The 18,146-nt window shown below is 44.5% G+C and overlaps 1 protein-coding gene across 2 annotated transcripts in view; it reads left to right on the top strand.

Annotated features, from left to right (window-relative positions):
* Window positions 1-18,146, top strand: part of dscama (Down syndrome cell adhesion molecule a) — a 57,516-nt gene that overhangs the window by 25,744 nt on the left and 13,626 nt on the right. For both annotated transcript variants that reach the window (XM_035535848.1, XM_027015457.2), the window contains exons 4-14: window positions 6,944-7,090; window positions 7,216-7,494; window positions 8,023-8,298; window positions 8,764-9,060; window positions 10,024-10,299; window positions 10,694-10,972; window positions 11,059-11,178; window positions 11,292-11,471; window positions 16,973-17,187; window positions 17,408-17,504; window positions 17,708-17,836. In XM_035535848.1, the coding sequence (XP_035391741.1) occupies window positions 6,944-7,090; window positions 7,216-7,494; window positions 8,023-8,298; window positions 8,764-9,060; window positions 10,024-10,299; window positions 10,694-10,972; window positions 11,059-11,178; window positions 11,292-11,471; window positions 16,973-17,187; window positions 17,408-17,504; window positions 17,708-17,836 (2,295 nt within the window). The remainder of the gene's footprint in view (window positions 1-6,943; window positions 7,091-7,215; window positions 7,495-8,022; window positions 8,299-8,763; window positions 9,061-10,023; window positions 10,300-10,693; window positions 10,973-11,058; window positions 11,179-11,291; window positions 11,472-16,972; window positions 17,188-17,407; window positions 17,505-17,707; window positions 17,837-18,146) is intronic.

Raw genomic sequence — 18,146 nt, 5'->3', positions numbered from 1 at the left:
GCTGACGGAGCTGTAGACGTCGAGGTAAACCCCCGAAAAGGCACACGCGAGTGCTTCAGCACGTCCGTCTGAGACTCTAAGTCGGTTTGCCCTCACGGACAGCAGCTACTGAAGCTGACCTAAACTGAACTGTAAGTGAAACAAAACCTGTGATTGTGTCCCCCCTCCCTAAACCCCATCCCCCCGACATGTTCCGCTTCACGGCCCTGCCACTCTCTTGTTGCAAGCACAGCCCGGTGACTGCCGAGTAGTTTCATAAAAGATTAAGTAGATCTAATTTAGCAGATGAGCTCGCGTTCACAACACCTCTACCTTCAGCTCCTTTAAGTGACCCAAGAGGCTGAGTGGAGGGGTGAGCAATAAGAATGCTTGCGCTCTCTCTCTCCCTCTCTCTCTATCTCTCTCTCTCTCTCTCACTCTCTCTCTCCCCCTCTCTCTCTCCCTCGCTCTCTTTCTCTCTCTCTCTCCCTCTCTCTATCTCTCTCTCTCTCACTCTCTCTCTCCCTCTCACTATCTCTCTCTCCCTGCTCTCTCGCTCTCTCTCTCTCTCTCTCTCTCTCTCACTCTCTCCCTGTTTCTCCCTTTTTCTCTCTCTGAATATTTAATGCTGTTGAATTATCGAGCCCCTCAATCATAATGAATGAAAATCAGACAATTAAAGCAGAGGACCTCTGAGTGACGTCATCGGGCTCTCAGCAGAGGGCTGAAATAATTTGAAGCAGCGCATTCACATGATGATCTGACCCTACCCTCGCGTCTTTGGCGCAGACAGCTGACTGACTCGGGCTTCATGAGGGTTTGCCAGACGTCAGCTATCAAGGGCCTTGCAGGCACTAATATCAGCCATCTGCTGACGGGGGTTCAAGTTTGTCACTGACAACATCAAATGATTGTTTTCTGGTGGGAAAAAAAGTAAAGCTTTGTAAAGCTTTTTTTTTTCCTGTTGTTCAAGTTGAAGGTGAGTCGTTTCTGAACTGGTATTTGTTCAAAGAGAAGAATGATAAGAAAAGGTGACAATCGAAATGGAGACTAAAATATGACAGGAAGAAATAGTCACTTTAGACCTGATGAACTCCAAAATAATCCGAGATTAAAATTTAAATCTACGCTTCAGCATGCCACTACAGAACTTAAATATTAGTAAATACAATCTGACGATGCGGCATGATGCAACTAAGTTAAATTTACTCGGCCAAGTACAGCATAGTAGCCTCATGCTAGGTCGATCGCCATGATGTCAAAATGTTACTGTACTATACATTTGAACAGGTTGCCTTATGACAGACCCAGTAAATTCTCAGTCACATTCATATGGTGTGCCTGTTTGTGTGTGAGTGTGTACATACAGTAGCAGCAGGACAAACGATGTTGCCCTGACAACAGCGGCAGCTGTCAACATCTCACTCTCTAATGGTGACAAATAGTACTTATTACATCCGTGTTAATTTTGTCCCATCTCTGAGATGGAGACACTGATCTCACACTGATCAGACCGAGTCGTAGTAATTACTGAGAACAGACCTCATTTCAACCACTTATCCTGCATATTCCCCATTCTCCACTGCCCTAAAGGCGCAACAAAATGTATTTGCTGTGCAATGTTGTGTTTACTTGACTTCATTCTATCTGCAGTTTTTATGTTTTTTTGTTTGTTTGTTTTGTTTTGGCTTGATCTTTATATAAGTGTTTAATTTCAAGTCCAGAGACAATGCAGCTTTTTTTTGTGTTTGACACCAATGAACTATAAAGAAGGGGGGGGCAAAAAATTCATGATGGAGGAATCTATATTTAATCCAGCAGTAATAGTGCAGGGAGGTGACAAATGTTCCTGATGGTTAAGCTAAGTGAGTTGGGGGTGAGCGCACCATGCTCTGTGATTAGAGATGAGTGGAGCTATCTGCACAGAGAATAGGAGAGAGAATATGAGGGAGAGCAAGAGAATGTGTGTGTGTGTGTGTGTGTGTGTGTGTGTGAGAGAGAGAGAGAGAGAGAGAGAGAGAGAGAGAGAGAGAGAGAGAGAGAGAGAGAGAGAGAGAGAGAGAGAGAGAGAAAGAGATGGAGAGAGCAGTAATTCCAGCCTATGTTCCAGTCTGTGGAGAGAAAATGTGATTTTGCGTGGGGGGAGAGCATGTGTGGGTGGTTGAGCCTGTGAGGTGCTAGGGTTACCACTGCAGCATATGCCTGGATTTACACTGCTGCTGTGATGGAGAGCTCTCCAATGACCAAATACACTTCCACCCATGCCAAGATTATCATTAAAAGCAAAAATCTATTAGCACTGGGAAAATTCCTTATTAATACACTAATCTGTACATTTCAAGTTAAAACTCTGAGTTTTCTAACAGACAGGTAACGTGCATATTGTGTTGAGTTGTCACTAATAGTGGTCAACCTAGTAAACATTAGCCTGGCAGGCTGCCGTGATTTCCATCTGGGCCTTGTTTTCTGAACCACTGGACAATGTAGGACCTAAAGATGACTCCTCGCCTAGAATGAGGTTTTGAAATCCCACGGCTATGAAAAGCGGTTAGAGGCAGCTCTCAGCAGTGGGTCAACAGCATGCTAATTACCCGCTGCATCTCTCTTGGAGAGCGGCAGAGGTGCCTCTGCTTAGGTGGCACCTGCATTGGGTAGCAGGACGAGCACAGGTAGGCGGGAGGGGCGGATGAGGGTCATCGCAATTCCTACGGTGTCGCTGCAGGTGGCCGAGGGTCACCGCTGCTTCAGGCCCAAACGCCGGACCACAAGCATGTCCAAAGCCGTGCAAGCTGCCTAAGCTTCCAAAAGCTCAGAATTCAATAAATACCCACACGGTGCCTGCAATGGACACTGCTTCTGTAACCACAGGACATTAACAAACAGGTGTTCCATACCACTAGTCTTCTCTCTTTCTGTTTCTATAGATATTTTGTGAATTTGCAGTTTTGCATTTCAATGCACTTCATTGCATTTACTCCATAATACAATAACACTGACTCCTCACTGACATCTGTAGAACATGGATGCGTTCAGGTCTCTGCCTTAAACTGAGAGTTTGGGACAGAGCCGGTGCAATTTCCAATGCTTCCCTGATTTCCTCATTACAGGCGTATAAATTGACTTGTTTCATTCTTCAGCAGAAGCTAACCCGGTTCCCAGGATGCCGCGTGCCATGCAGGCACACCTGGCAACAGCATCCGTGTTTTCACACGGTGATTAACGAAAGACAATTCCCGTGCTGCCGTACTTATTCTGGACAGTGGTGCCCTTTGACATCACCACGAACACTTCCCAGAGAGCAATTTCAGACTGCATTGTGCAGTCCCATCTGCAACACTTTTAAAGTCGTCAGGCTATTTGTTATTTACTATTGGTTTTTTTGTTTGTTTGTTTTTTAAATCTCAAATCGAATTTCCATGTAATGTGTGTGGAACTCTATTACCTCCCAGCCAATGCTGCAGTATAAATCTGTGAGGTGAATACAAAATATGTGTGTGCCTTTTAGATTTTATGAAAATGAAGTCAGACCCTTCACCCATTGAGAGCAGTTGGGAGGTCAGACTTCCTCAAGCACCATTTGGGACTTGCCTAACAGCGCATTTGGGGTGTTTCAGAAAATAATGGGCCTACAACTAGGCTGTGAAGTGAATTAGCATATGAGAATCAGACTGTGTACACTAACTGGGTCCCAGAGCTGCGCTTTAATATCTCCATCAGTGACAGTCTCAAGCAGCAGTTAGTTACAGCAGCCAGCCAGAAGCAGACTTTAGAAAAGTGAATTCTCTTTCTCACCATACTCGACCCAAAATGTCCTCATTTCTTTGGTTTATTTCATGTCTGCAAAAATGTAAAAAATAAAATAAAATTGGGCTATATCAATGAAACAGTTTTAGCTACACTACTGCTGTGTTCAAAAACTGTAGTATTATGGGCTGTAATTTGTAATTGAAGTATTTATGGCCATAGCAGCCTTTCCCCAGGAGTGATGCCAGCGAAAAAAAGCGAATAAACTGTGAGCACGTGCAAGCCAAGGGCACTGGAGTAAGCTACACATAGCCATGTGCCAGCACCATCAGTGCAGTGTGAGTCGCCAGCCACACCCTCAGTGATGCAGGGGACCGACTGATCATATGTGCGTGTGTGTGTGTCTTTGGACCAGCACAACGCAGTTCCATGTTCCCAAGCCCCCTGCTGATGCTGTTTATTATTGAGGCTTTCTCTGCATCCCTGTCAGTTTGCATACTGTAGACGGCCTGTCAGGTTCAGGGCTTGTGTAGAGGAGCTCACAAGATCGTTATTATTGACCACACTTCAGTGTTCCCCGAGTGTGCTGCACAGACACGCTCCCTAATAACCCACCCCCCACCCCCCCCCACCCGACATGCGGTGCAGAGGCGGACACGAACAAACATGTGCATGCAAACGCCCACACGGGTGTGCGTAAACCATGCACAGGGCACACACACACCATCAAACCAATTAACTGTTTTAAACAGCACACTCCCTGAAGGGACACTGTTAAAGCCGGGAAGCTGTGTAGTTGATGTTGACTGCACTCAATGCTGGCTCTCATTACAGCATTATAACTACACTGAGCTCAATTTTCCTGTATGACTTGACAGAATACTTGGAAGACTCACCTAAGGACTGCAGGTATAAAATGTTCCAGAAACACAGAAAGCGAGAGCAGGCATCCAGAAGGAAAAATGTTTCTCTTTTCTAAAGAGGAGGTCACTTTCTTATCTTATTCATGTAGCTAACTATGTAGCTATGAGCAAATCTGTAATATGTGTCCTAAAAGCACGAAGATAAAATGTCACTTCCTTCAAAGGCACACCCATCAAGATGGAAAATATTATATGTCTGTGGAGCCACTTTAAATAAATAAGACAATATCTTTTCAAAAACCCAGTTGTATAATTGGTTGTTTTCATATGCTACAGGCAATGTGCTTTAGACTGATCCAACTCAACTATTTAGCCCATTAACAGGAGTTCATTTTTGTCTTAGGAAACATACTGACAAGTGTACCTTCAAAAAGGAGGCACCCAAGGGACCATATGCTGTATTTTTACACATCGCGTGGGCAAAGACACTGAGCGTGGGATAAGTGCCCATGCTCAGTGGAAGAAGAAAGGTCTGGATGAGTATTGTAGAGAAACTCCCAGAGGGTCAGGGAGAAACAGCATGAGGCTTTGGGTGTTGAATAATTTATAAAAACAGAGGAGAGGGGAGAAGAGGAGAGGAGAGAAGAAAGGAGGAGAGGAGAGGAGAGGAGAGAAGAAAGGAGGAGAGGAGAGGAGAGAAGAGAGGAGGAGAGGAGAGGAGAGGAGAGAAGAAGGGGGTTATTGCTCAACAGATTTTCTAGGAGACTGTCAAACAATCAAGCAATAACCTGACATTCCGTGCCAGAACAATTCAGAGGCTCCTGATATCAGATTAGTGAAACTGGGCCATGCGGCTCCGTAGTCTCCGCCTGGGTAAATGCAGTCACGCCCCATGGTGTGTCTTTCATTTCACGCTTTCCCACACAACACAACCCTGAACGCTGGCGAATGGTGGAGCACCAAATAACCCTGGCTGCCTTTTAAGTCTCTTACACAAATAAGCGAAAGCGACCCAAGGAAGGACACGGTGCGGAGATCACCTCGCCTGAAGGATGTTTTCGCCTGCGGTTTTCCAGGGCAGGCATGTGATGTGATGTGTGCTCAGTGGTTTTTCCCTCCTTCTGGTCGTAAATAATGTGATGCCCTAACGAAACCACACATCATTCGGAGAGGCTGCAAAAATACATACGCCCTTTCCAGACCTCTAGAAGTTAAGGTCACAGGTCAGCCCAGGGGAAGAGGAGCAAGGAAAGATGCACGGTAGCAGACGCTGGAATATTTCTACTCTCATATGAATTCTGTCCTTCACTGTGATCTCTGGAAAATTTGTTCTGACCTAATTGAACCTAAGTATGTTAAACATATATTGAACTGTATAAATATTTTTTATATTTAATCATTCTCTGACATTTTATGCTGTTTTCCTGTTCGTGGTGAAATTGTTAATCCCTATTTAGCCCAGTTCCCATACAGACATTAGTCTTCAACCACATGATCTCATAACATCTATATAAACCTCATAAGGTCTATACAAAATATTATTTGCAGACACACAAACACAAAATAAATACACACACACACACACACACACACACACACACACACACACACACTTACAGACTCTTCCACTAATTGTATTTAGACCACAATCTGAAAATGCCTTAAGGATATCTAAGGATGTTTCTCTTATCCAACTGCATCAAGATGTACAATAGCAGCCTCTTCATTTCGGCCTTGCTTTTCTTTATTCCTCTCCATCCCGTCTGTTTTCCATTCGGTACTAATTCTTTCTTTTTATACATACATACATATCAAAGAGTAGCAGAGGGGTTTTTGTGGTAGGCACTGGAATACCCCTTATTGCAAGGCCTGAACTGAATCCCTAAGCATCAACCATGGTCTGTCAGAGGCAATCTTGTCCAAATTGCACTCTCAATCATTCCTGACTTGGACATAACCCCTCTGGGGGCCGGCTGAAGTATGTGGCGGCTGTGGGCCATATTATTCTTCATAAATGTTGACGACCTTACCGTACTGGGTTATCCCAGGAATTAGCACGTTATTACCACATGCAGAGTGAGCCACGGGCCATATCAGACCTGCACATGTTGACTGCGTACCTCTGTTCTGTGTGAATAGGTCCCCGGGGAGACTGCTGAGAAAATGAGCTTCTGTTAACTAGGGCTATAATCTCCCAGACATACAGGCACATCAGATTTATTTAGTGGAGACAGTAGTGAAATTAAATCTAGAGAAGCTCGTGCTCATTGACTTGCAGCCTGAGGAGTGGTGCGACGCACTGGCAGGGTGGTAACCAGCTCCGTTAACATCCATACATGTTGCTGTGTGCTTTTCAGGACCCAGATTCTCCAGGACATCGACGGGAGCTTTGTATATCCAGGACGTGCAGAAGGAAGATGAATTATTCAACTACCGTTGCATGACTAAGCACCGTTACACCTCCGAGACAAGACAAAGCAACAGCGCCCGCCTCTTCGTACCAGGTGAGAGGAAGTTAACCCCTCAAAGCAACCTGACTTCACTTTTATACCTAATCACCTTTTATATTATTATCATATTTTTATATTCAGTTTTTGCAAGCCAATGTCTATTTCTCATTTGCCATTAGACCCCACAAACTCAGCGCCCGTCATCCTCGATGGCTTCGAGAAGCGGGAAATCATGGCCACGAATAGGGTGGAACTCCCATGCAAAGCATCCGGGCACCCGGCACCCAAGTACCGCTGGCTCCGGGACAACCGGCCACTGGAGCCAGACACACGCTTCCAGCAGACAATGACCGGCCTGGTGATCGAGAACGCGCAGCCCAGTGACTCTGGCAACTATGTATGCGAGGTGTGGAACAGCTACGGCAACGCAGAGGTCATCGGTCGCCTTCTGGTCAAGGGTATGTACATATTTAGGTATTTGCTCCATTAAAACTATATGGTGAGAGCAAGTTTTTAAAAGAGCGATCAGTTATGCTTTCTATAATGTGCAGCTCACATGGATGCGGCCATGTTTAAAATAGACTTAGTACAGAATTTCTGACACATCGAGGACACTAGGTGTCAGTACAATGTCCGTTTCGTAATTTGAAGAATAATCACTGGGAAGAAATGACTTATAGACCAATTTGGAGAGGACGTCACGATGACGTCACTTGCAGATGCGCACACATTGTGGCGGCAGAAAAAAATCAGAATCTACGTGAGTGAAACGGGCAGAGAATGTCTTGTGCTGTTGGATGTCAGAATAGGAATCGAAAACAAATGATCTTCATTTTTATGGAATACTATCATCCAACACGTCCTCTGAGGTGTCAAACAAGGTTTTTCAAACATATCAAATTTGCTGAGGTCTCTTCACGTTAGTGTCACTGCTGGGTTTAATGTGATCCACCGCCCAACCAATTTGTTCCACTGTGCTCTTCCAGAGCCTCTGCGCGTGGTGGTCAGTCCCAGGAAGGTAAAGGGCAGCGTGGGCAGTCAGGTGTCCCTCACCTGCAGCGTCACCGGCTCCGATGAGTACGAGCTCTCCTGGTACCGCAACGGCGACAAGATCAACGCCGCCGTGAGTGTGCACATGAATGGCGTCAACAAGGAGAATTTGGTGATGGATGGCATGGCAAAGAGTGATGGAGGAGCGTACCAGTGCTTTGCCAGGAAAGGCAAACTCTCAGCTCAGGACTTTGTGCAAGTCATCCTAGAGGGTCAGTAAGTCTTCCGTTGTCTGTCAGGGTCAGTGTTTGAGACATTTCGGGTTAGTAAGTGTGAAACGTCCGTTAGTAAGTGTGAAACGTCCGTCCTTTGTCAGGATCAATGTCTGTGAAACTTTCAGTTCATTCTCAGAGTCAGTAAGTGTTCAAGTGAAACTTGAATTGTTTTGTTGTACTTTGAGAATTCCTTTGAATTCTGTGACTACCAGTGTTTGTTAGGTAACAGAACATGAAGGATACATGTTCAGGTAACCGTTATGGTACTGTGTTGAGTTTTTTCGAAGTTTGACTGTCATTAGACTTGTAATAATCAAAGCATACATATTTTATGGCAATGAAGCTGCATAACTGCAAAGCGGCGACAGTAAAATCATTCGCGTCGACATCACTCTCACAGAAAATGATAGCCATTAATCATGTCTTGTTTAAAGAATTTCTTGAACTGTTGCTTCTTCACAGACGGAACCCCCAAGATCCTGTCGGCCTTCAGTGAGAAAGTGGTCAGCCCCAACGAGGCTGTGTCCTTGTTGTGTCATGTGAAAGGCACCCCGCAGCCTGTGGTCACATGGACGCTGGACGACGACCTCGTGATGAAGGACAGCCGTCACCGGATGGGCCACAGCTTGACGGCTGACGGGAATGTCATCAGCTACCTGAACATCTCGCACACGCAGGTGCGCGACAGCGGCGTCTACCGCTGCACCTGCAACAACTCAGCGGGGACGGTCTCCTACCAGGCGCGAATAAACGTAAGAGGTGCTTGTCAGATCAGCTCTTCCAAAAACAAATTAATCATAATAATAAATAAATATAAAGCGCACACATATACGCATTCTCTTTGTTTGAAAATCATGCGTGCCTTTAAAATGTCAGAACAGAGGGATTGAATGAACTTCTTGGCCTATAGGGGTGATTCAGTCTCTCTACATGTTCGTTCTGTCACACTTTGTTTCTCCATCTCCCTTTTAACAGATCGCATGTTGGTTAATATACCAAGCTTTTCTTTCATTTGGCTGTGTTTTCCCCATGACCATTCACGTCTTAAAGACCCTTTATTTGATGGTTTATTTTTAGCATTGTGATCTATCCTTTGGACTCATGATAGTTTTAATTACAGATGTACACAGTGGCTTCAAGGCATGATTTTTGTAAACAATGCTGTCTGTTTTGATGACCGAACATAGCACTGGTGTTTTGCCCCCACTCTCGTCCCGCGCCTGGCTGTCACAGGCAGAGGAGTTCTGAAGATAAATCGCTGCCGTTCCAGAGAGGGGATAATCACCGTTTATCGCATCACTGGCCCCCCTAATAGTCGTGGATGTGATGTGTAATGTGATGCTCTATGCTTAGGTAGAGACGAAATCCACAGTCTAAATAAATAAAGGACATGGTCCCCTGCCCTGATGTGAAATGATGAGAAAATTTAGGTGGGGACATGCATATAATCTGGATAGTTTTTTATGAAGCGCACTTGTACTAAGATTAGATTTAAAAAGAGAGAATAGAGTTTAGTGAGGCTCCAAACACTGGTTTAGTGGGCCTTTGGGGTCCCACCAAAAGAGACGAAACATTGTTTTTTCATCTTTAACTTACAGCCATGACTTTCTTCATGTTTGACAAAAATGTAATGTTTTGAAAACTAATTTGGCTTTCGGATTTTCTCTCCACTTTCCAAAAATTCATTTTAAAGAGAGGTATTTCTCTTTTGTATCTTTAAAGGTCCTGCTGACATAAGACCAATGAAAAACCTCACAGCCATAGCTGGGCGGGACACGTACATCCACTGCCACGTCATTGGCTACCCATACTACTCCATCAAATGGTACAAAAATTCCAACCTGCTCCCGTTCAATGACAGACAGCGCGCGTTCGAGAACAACGGCACCCTGAAACTGCTGAACGTGCAGAAGGAGCTGGATGAAGGGGAGTACGCCTGCCACGTGCTCGTGCAGCCTCAGCTTTTCAAAAACCAGAGCGTCCATGTCACTGTGAAAGGTACGGGGCGCACAGGCAAAAACCTGTCGTCAAGCAGTCTCGAAGCATTATTGGTAAAACTAAAAAATATGTCACTCTTAAAAAGGAAATGAGGATGGAAAGAAACACAACACAGATTCTTTGCTTTAGTTCACATTGGTAATGTTTCTATCATTACTAATACTAAATGAAAGCAAATGGGCTAGCATGATCAAATATAACAAATAAAGAGTTACAACAAAGAGTGTTTACACTGTTTTTTGCATCGCGCAAGCTGACATTGCTAATGACTGCTAATCCTGACATTGCTAATGATTCTAAAATTGCTAACAATGAATGCAACCCAGTGGGGAGCAGAAAGCTAGCACCATGCCAGCACATGATTGAAAATTACTTTTTTGGGTTTCCTCCTCAGTGCCCCCCTTCATCCAGCCCTTTGAGTTCCCACGTTACTCCATTGGCCACCGTGTGTTCGTGCCCTGCGTGGTACGGTCAGGTGATCTGCCCATCTCAATCAACTGGGAGAAGGATGGAAAGCCTATCAATGCCAGCCTGGGCGTGACCATCGACAACATCGACTTCACCAGTTCCCTGCGCATCTCCAACCTGCAGCGCGTGCACAACGGCACGTACACATGCATCGCACGTAACGATGCTGCCGTTGTCAAGTATCAGAGCCAGCTCATCGTCAGGGGTAAGGAGGCACTGATTGGATGTCGATTGGATGTATGGCGATGGTGTGTCATGTCACTAAGCGAAACTTTTGCCTTCTGTGCATAGTTCCACCGAGATTCAAAGTCCAACCCAAAGACCAGGACGGGATTTATGGGAAAGCCGTGATCCTTAACTGTTCTGCAGATGGTGAACCCCGTCCAACAATAGAGTGGAAGTACTCTAAAGGTAACTGGGATTGGTCCGAAACAACTCAGCCTGCAGCTTAAAGACGAGGCCTCCACGAAAAGTTGGAGTGTCCCTTCGCATGCTCTGACCAAAACTCTGACCACGTTTGGCAGGTGCAGGCGTGCCACAGTTCCACCCAATTGCACTGAACTCAGGCTACCGGATCCAGATGCTGAGCAACGGCTCTCTACTCATAAAGCACGTTCTGGAGGAAGATGCTGGCTACTACCTCTGCAAGGTCAGCAATGACGTGGGAGCCGACGTCAGCAAGTCCATGTACCTCAACGTGAAGAGTAAGTCTGAGTTAACCATCCCCTGGCAAAAAAAGTACATATAAATAAACATTTTACATTTTGTAAACATAACTTTCTTTATTAGAAGTGCTTGTCTGCAAACACTTGTTTGTTTAACAGTAACCAAAGAGGGCAGGTCTTGTGGTTAATGATCCTGGTTGTGTTGGTGACCTTATGTTCAAAGGAACCTTTTGCTTGAACAGCTTTCCAGGAGTTTGTAGTGCTTTTTCTCAGAAGGTTAAATGAGGTCACTGTGTCAGAGTGGAGAGAAGCACCAGGTGTAGGTCAGCGCTGTTTAGATTCTGCCTCACTGAAGCTTTCCAAAGCAGGGTGTCTGCCCAAGCAAGGTGTCTCACAAGCAGGGTGTCTGCCCGAGAACCGCATGTCTATCTGCTGCCTAGCCAAAGACTCATCCCCCCCATTAAGCCTCCATCTCAAGCAGAAGCTGTCATGTGGAAAAGCTAGCTTTGAGGTAGCGTTAAAGCTGTGTGTGTGTGTGTGTGTGTGTGGGTGTGTGTGTTTGTGTGAGTGTGTGACTTTTTTCCCCATTTCCCTACAAAATTATTGCTATGAGAATTATTAAAAATAATACAGCATAAACATAACTGAGTGAAAGAAAGAAAGAGAAGCACACAGACAAATAAATGCAAAGTATTTCCTTTTATAACCCCATTAAATTGGCCAGTAAATATATTTTTTCTTTTTACTTATTTATTGGTTTCTAGAAATGCGCATGCAAAATTAATTATAATAATCCTTCAATTCCTAGTCATCCTTGCAATTTTTTTTCCAGAAATGTAGACATTTCCATTTCTGGTACTGTAGTGCAGAAGATTATTAATGGCAAGTATGTTTAGCCTATTTATTTTAAACAGTTATTAAAGAATTTTCATAATTTATCATAATATATCATCTTTTTAGATTTTTTCATTATTTAGTTTATTCAGTCTGGAAATTGTCATCTTTCATCTCTTACGTGTGTGTGATGTGATTATCGGTTCACTTAATGGGGAAAAAAAATGAGACAAAAAGGTTTATACAGTTGGAGTGTTATATGCTGGCAAAATTAGTACTGTTTTAATGTCCTTTTATGCCGTTAGTCCCTGTTGTCTGCCCCTTTTGCAGAGGCCATATTCACAGTTGATCCCACTCTGATGTCAGAGGGGCTTATTTCCATACACTGCCCTTATCAAGTCAAAGCAGAAGCTTCCCTGCAGAGGAGCTCTCTGTGTGTGCCAAATACAACCTCTCTCTCTCTCTCTCTCTCTTTCTCCCTCTCTCTCTTTCTCCCTCTCTCTCTTTCTCTCTCTTTCTCCCTCTCTCTCTTTCTCTCTCTTTTTCCCTCTCTCTCTCTCTCTCTCTCTCTCTCTTTCTCCCTCTCTCCTCTCTTTTTCTGCAATAATGCACACACACACACACGCACGCACGCACACTCACATCCTTCACCCGCTTTGCGTCCCCTTGCGTGATCGATCGGAGAGTCGGGAAAAATAATGTGGCGTGTGCGTGTCCCCGTGTGGCGTTTTGAGAGCTGAGCTCCGGTCCCCAAGGTGCCAGGCGGCTGTTTTGATTCACCGCGCTGCCGCCGTGGTAACCCGAGCCTCCCGAAGCGGCCCAGCTCCATGTCGGCTGTGATCCCTGTGTGTTTGCTTCAAATGAGACCCTCATTTAGCGCGAGAGAGACGGACAGCATCTCCGCCTTCAGGACAGAAATACACCAGCGCTTTACGGAGTTGTTCGCGTTTGTTGCCTGCATGAACACAGGACTCATTGACACAGATTGGTTTAAGTAATGTTATGAATGCTTCATACTGCTTCGGGTGGTTCTAAGTGGAATAAAGACTGCATATATTATGATAACCAAAACATGATAACAAACAAACAAACAAACAAAAAAAAGGTTTAATCCTAGTTACAGACACCTGCACCACTATTTTATAATCATCTTTCTAACATATTTTGGCTATAACACTTTTTATTCCCTGTGCTAGGCTAAAAAAATTTGGAAAAGTTCTTAAATCACTGTTAAATCAGTTTCCAATCACAGATTATCTTAACCCTGTGGATTAAATTACTTTGTTAGTTGTGATTTTTATTCAAAATTAGTTCCTTTTAAGTCTAGGGTCTCCCATCTAGGATTTTGGTCTGCAAAAAATGTTTTTGAATCTGCTGTGTGCAGTTTTATATTGCGTCATCATAGACATGCAATCAGTTTGTCAGGGACATTGAGCCAACTGCCAATTACAGCAGTTGTGACCATCAAAAAAGTCCCACAAAGATAAAACATTTAAATGATGGAACCCCAGGTTACTGGTCCCTCCTCCCCTAAGATGCTCCTCCTCTTCATGCTGATTGGCTGCGGACCCTCGCCGCCTCTTGCAAAGACCGATTGCGCGGTAAAAGGTTCTGACGGAAGGACAGCGAGCGCCTCCATTTGAGCAGTCATCTCCATGCTTACCCAGAGGGCAGGACGGGCACAAGGCAGGGTGCTCACGCACACGCCGACCTTGTTATGCCGGCAGCCCAGCCGGGTGCAGCTGTGTGGCCTACATTCATACAGCCAGCGTGCACACAAAATGGGGGGATGACATAATTGTGGACTGAGCCAATGTGCACCCAGGCCCAATTCTTATAGAGTAGAAGGTCAGAAGAGATGCAGGATAGATGGAACAGAGAATCATTTACTGGAGTGGGTTTTTTTTGTTTGTTTGTTTGGGGTTTTTTTGGTTTTTTTTGGTTGGTGGTGCTGTTTTTTGTTTTATTCTTTTTGGTTTTATTCCTGTAAAATTAGTAATTCACACCGACCTTAAACTTACATTTGGTGCAGACTCAGTCAGCATAACTGAGTCAGAGATCTTCAGTGCATGGTGATGGAGCTGATGGTCTGAGGTCAAAACGTCAAAAAGATAAATGTAACTAAATGTCAGCCATGACCTAATTAATCGAATTAAATGAAAATTCCCTGGCTCACCCTAAACATTAATTGAACTAATTTAGTTTGTAGAAATCCATGATCAGGCCAAAAGCAGTTTTTTTCCTTTTTCATTCTGAACGAACTAAAATGTTAACCATCGTCTTTCTGGAAAGAGACTATTTTCTGCCACTCCACTCCTCCGCTGATAGGAACATGAGTGGCGCTAACAGTGCTCCTCTGAAAATCAATTCTGGATGTTTGTTCTATTCTTGTCCACCATTGACAGCCCCCTCTAAGAGGTGGGGGAGCAGGAGAGCCGGCAGGCCAAAGCCAGTTGGCATGGCAACGTGTCCAGGTGAAAGGGAGATTGTGGCGTGAAGGGTGTGTGTGGGGGGAGCTGGAAGCGCATGTGGAAGAGCACCGTAGAAAACGGGCAGCCCTAAAGACTGGATGCTGAGTAAAGACCACGCCCTCCCACCACACCTCCTCTCTGCGTCTCCGTTTCTGCATTTTCAAAAGGCAGACATCAGCAGTGAATGTCTCGTGCAAAGCTGTCGCGAACTGATCTGAAGCAAGAACCCCTGCTCAGATAGGGCGGGCCATGCCGACAAACACATCACAGATGCTGCTGTCAGTAGGCATTGCCTCGTTCTGACTCCAGCTTATCACCAGGGATTAATTACTCCGGTAGCCGTGAAGACTCAGCTACGTTGGGCGCGTGCTGCCCCAGAGATCATACACTGGCAACTCAGCTGATCTCTCCTCAGTTAGTATTCATGATGCCTCGTCAACCTCATTTTAAGTCTGTGTACATACAGGCTCAGGAGGCTTCACTTAAAAGTATATTTATTCAGCTGATAGGCTAGGGATGATATATATATATATATATATCTCCCAGCATGCACTGCTGACCAGTACTGATGTCCTTTCTCTCATATTACTATGTGTATTTCTTTGTGCATGGGCAGATTTGCACATGTGGTTACATTACAGCTTAATCTAACTAACTGTATTAACAAGTATTTTGAAGATGGCGATTATTAATTATGATTAACAGAAATTGATCAGAGGCCTTGTTTACTGTTTTTCATTTGTCTGAATACATGAATGAGATTGACCTGAAGAGATATTGTGCCCTCAGTGGGAATACAGCACACTGACCAGAAATATCTCCCATTAGCTGGAGGGCTTATTTACTGCACACCACTGCACCCCAATGATTAGAACTAGTATGATGCCGTAAATTTCACTCCACATTTATATATTGCACCCTTCTGCAATAAACTGCAGTTTTAATCATCACTCAGGTTTTTAACATATGAACACAATTAGCACTTCAGACCAGTTTATGTGTGATGCGTTCTTTCTTTGAGTTACAGATTCACTACCCTTCTGCTTCATTACAACTCATCAATAGTCCTATCAGACTTTAACCCAGTGCCTCAAGGGGAAGTCCTCGTGGACAAGCCATCTCTGGACCCATGCAAAAATAATAACTGTGTGTGTGGTGAAGGGTCCTTCTCTACTTCAGATTGCCTGTATGGAGCAGACAGGGTGGGGGTGTCTCTGGAGAGGAGTTCTCCTTTTCCCTAAGAGCCCATCTCCACCGCATCTCCAATTCTGTTGGATATTAAAGAAATACATCAACGTAGCAATTATGCAGTCATCACGAAGACAGCAAACAGCCTAGGGGAAGCCGTGGATCGTCCTGTAAGACAAAGGCTCATATTCCCTGGTAATTAATAAATGCAGAGTAACCCTGACAGACATGCGGAGTGAAAGGCCAAAACAGCCTGTCCTTGTTTATTAATACACACCGTGTGACGTGAGTCGGCGTGAGGGATGGTTTTTCAAAAGACCAAATATCCATTTGTAATTAGTGTTATGACAACTAGCAGAATGGATTTTCTCACAAACGTTAAAGTACTATTAAAAAAAACCCTGAAATATCTTATCTTGTATATTTGCATATCAAGGCTGGGGTGAATAACAGCTGATACAGAAATCACTGCAAACCTTATCCTGACAGATTCAGTTACATTACACATGCCACCCTGCACAGATGCACCTCAGCAGACCTCTTTCTTTATAACCATCCCACAATAAAATGGCTGTTCCAGAGGTAAGGGATGTGAGTGTGTATGTTGAGGAGTGTGTGTGTGTGTGTGTGTGTGTGTGTGTGAGCAGAGAGCTCATGTTCTGTGGGACGTTATCCTCAGCAAAGTACGAAACATTTGATTCAATACAACTTGATATAGCTGTGGTGTTTAATTACTGTGAACTGTGTTGTGTATAGCAAGTATGTTGGAGAGGTAGGGAGGTAAAATGATCCTGAAATGCGGCCTCCCGTTCATTACAGTTAGGCCACATCAGTCTGTAATACTTCCGTATGACATCTGCACTGTAGACATCACTACATAACAGCAGTGCTACACCTCCCAGTATCCTTGGACTTTGCTCACTCTGCTAGAACCTCCTAGGCACTAGTCGAATGCTTTGTCTCATTCTGTCTCATTTCATCTCATTCTGTTTCTTTCTAACTCTTTTTCCGTCCACCCAACCCCCCCCCCCCCCCCTTCTGCTGCAGTCCCCGCCATGATCACATCGTACCCCAACAGCACAGTGGCCACAAAGGGCGAGGAGATCCAGATGAGTTGCAGGGCGCATGGCGAGAAACCCATCATGATGCGCTGGGAGAAGGAGGTGGAGAAGGAGAAGCAGTCGCACATGATCAACCCCGACATGTGGAGGCACACTGTCAGCAACTCCAAGGGCCCTGACGATGTCATCTCCACCCTGAAGGTAGGGCAATGGTTTTTATTATTATTATTTTAACCTTGACTTGCCAAGCAAGCTAAAATATCAGTTCTAGTGCAAATGTACCACAATCACGCCAGCTAGAGGCTAAAAGTGGTATTACAGAATTTTGAGAAGTAGGACAGGTTTTATTTTGCTGAAGAAATGCAGAATAAATGATAAACGCCATCGTACAAACGTATCTACTCGTTGCCCATCTCACTAGATCCAGCCAACTATGAGGGAGGACTCTGGCTTTTTTTCTTGCCATGCAATCAACTCCTATGGTGAGGACAGAGGAATCATCCAGTTGACAGTCCAAGGTAAGAGCCTGAGGAGATGTTCTTCCAAACATGGCACGGTGGCATGAATATGGATGACAAAAATTCCCTGGTTGTGCAAACGAACTTCAGAAATGTCCAGCCATCACTGGGGATTTTTGCTGGGCTGTCACTTTAAATTAGTTTTGTTGTTGTTGTTTGTTTTGTTTTGTTTTGTTTTTGCTCACCCTACCATGTTCCCACAGAGCCGCCAGAACCTCCTAAAGTGGAGATTCGGGAGGTAAAGGAGAGGACAATTGCCCTTCGATGGACCATGGGCTTCGATGGAAACAGCCCGATCACTGGCTATGACATTGAGTGCAAAAATAAATCAGGTGGAGCACACAGCAAAACTCATTATATTAAAGGGAGAGCGCAAGCAATAAATACCCAATGGAACACAAGCTCTGTCACCTTCCTAGGTGTTAGGAGTTCATAAGAAGCTGTTATGAATACATCACTACTATGCACTCTGCAATATTCCTTCAATCCACATCTTTCACCTGTTATAATCTGTACAATATCCCTGCAATCCACACTTTAACTGCCTTTAATCTGCACAACATCCCTGCAATGCACATCTTTGACCTATTATATTTTAATCTGGACGATACCGCAGACTTTTAACTCATACTTCTAATCTGT

The sequence above is a fragment of the Electrophorus electricus genome, chromosome 17 (genome assembly GCF_013358815.1).
Source record: "Electrophorus electricus isolate fEleEle1 chromosome 17, fEleEle1.pri, whole genome shotgun sequence".
NCBI classification, from domain to species: domain Eukaryota; kingdom Metazoa; phylum Chordata; class Actinopteri; order Gymnotiformes; family Gymnotidae; genus Electrophorus; species Electrophorus electricus.
Note: the sequence above shows the minus strand (reverse complement) of the source record. Positions and strands in the feature narration are given on the sequence as shown.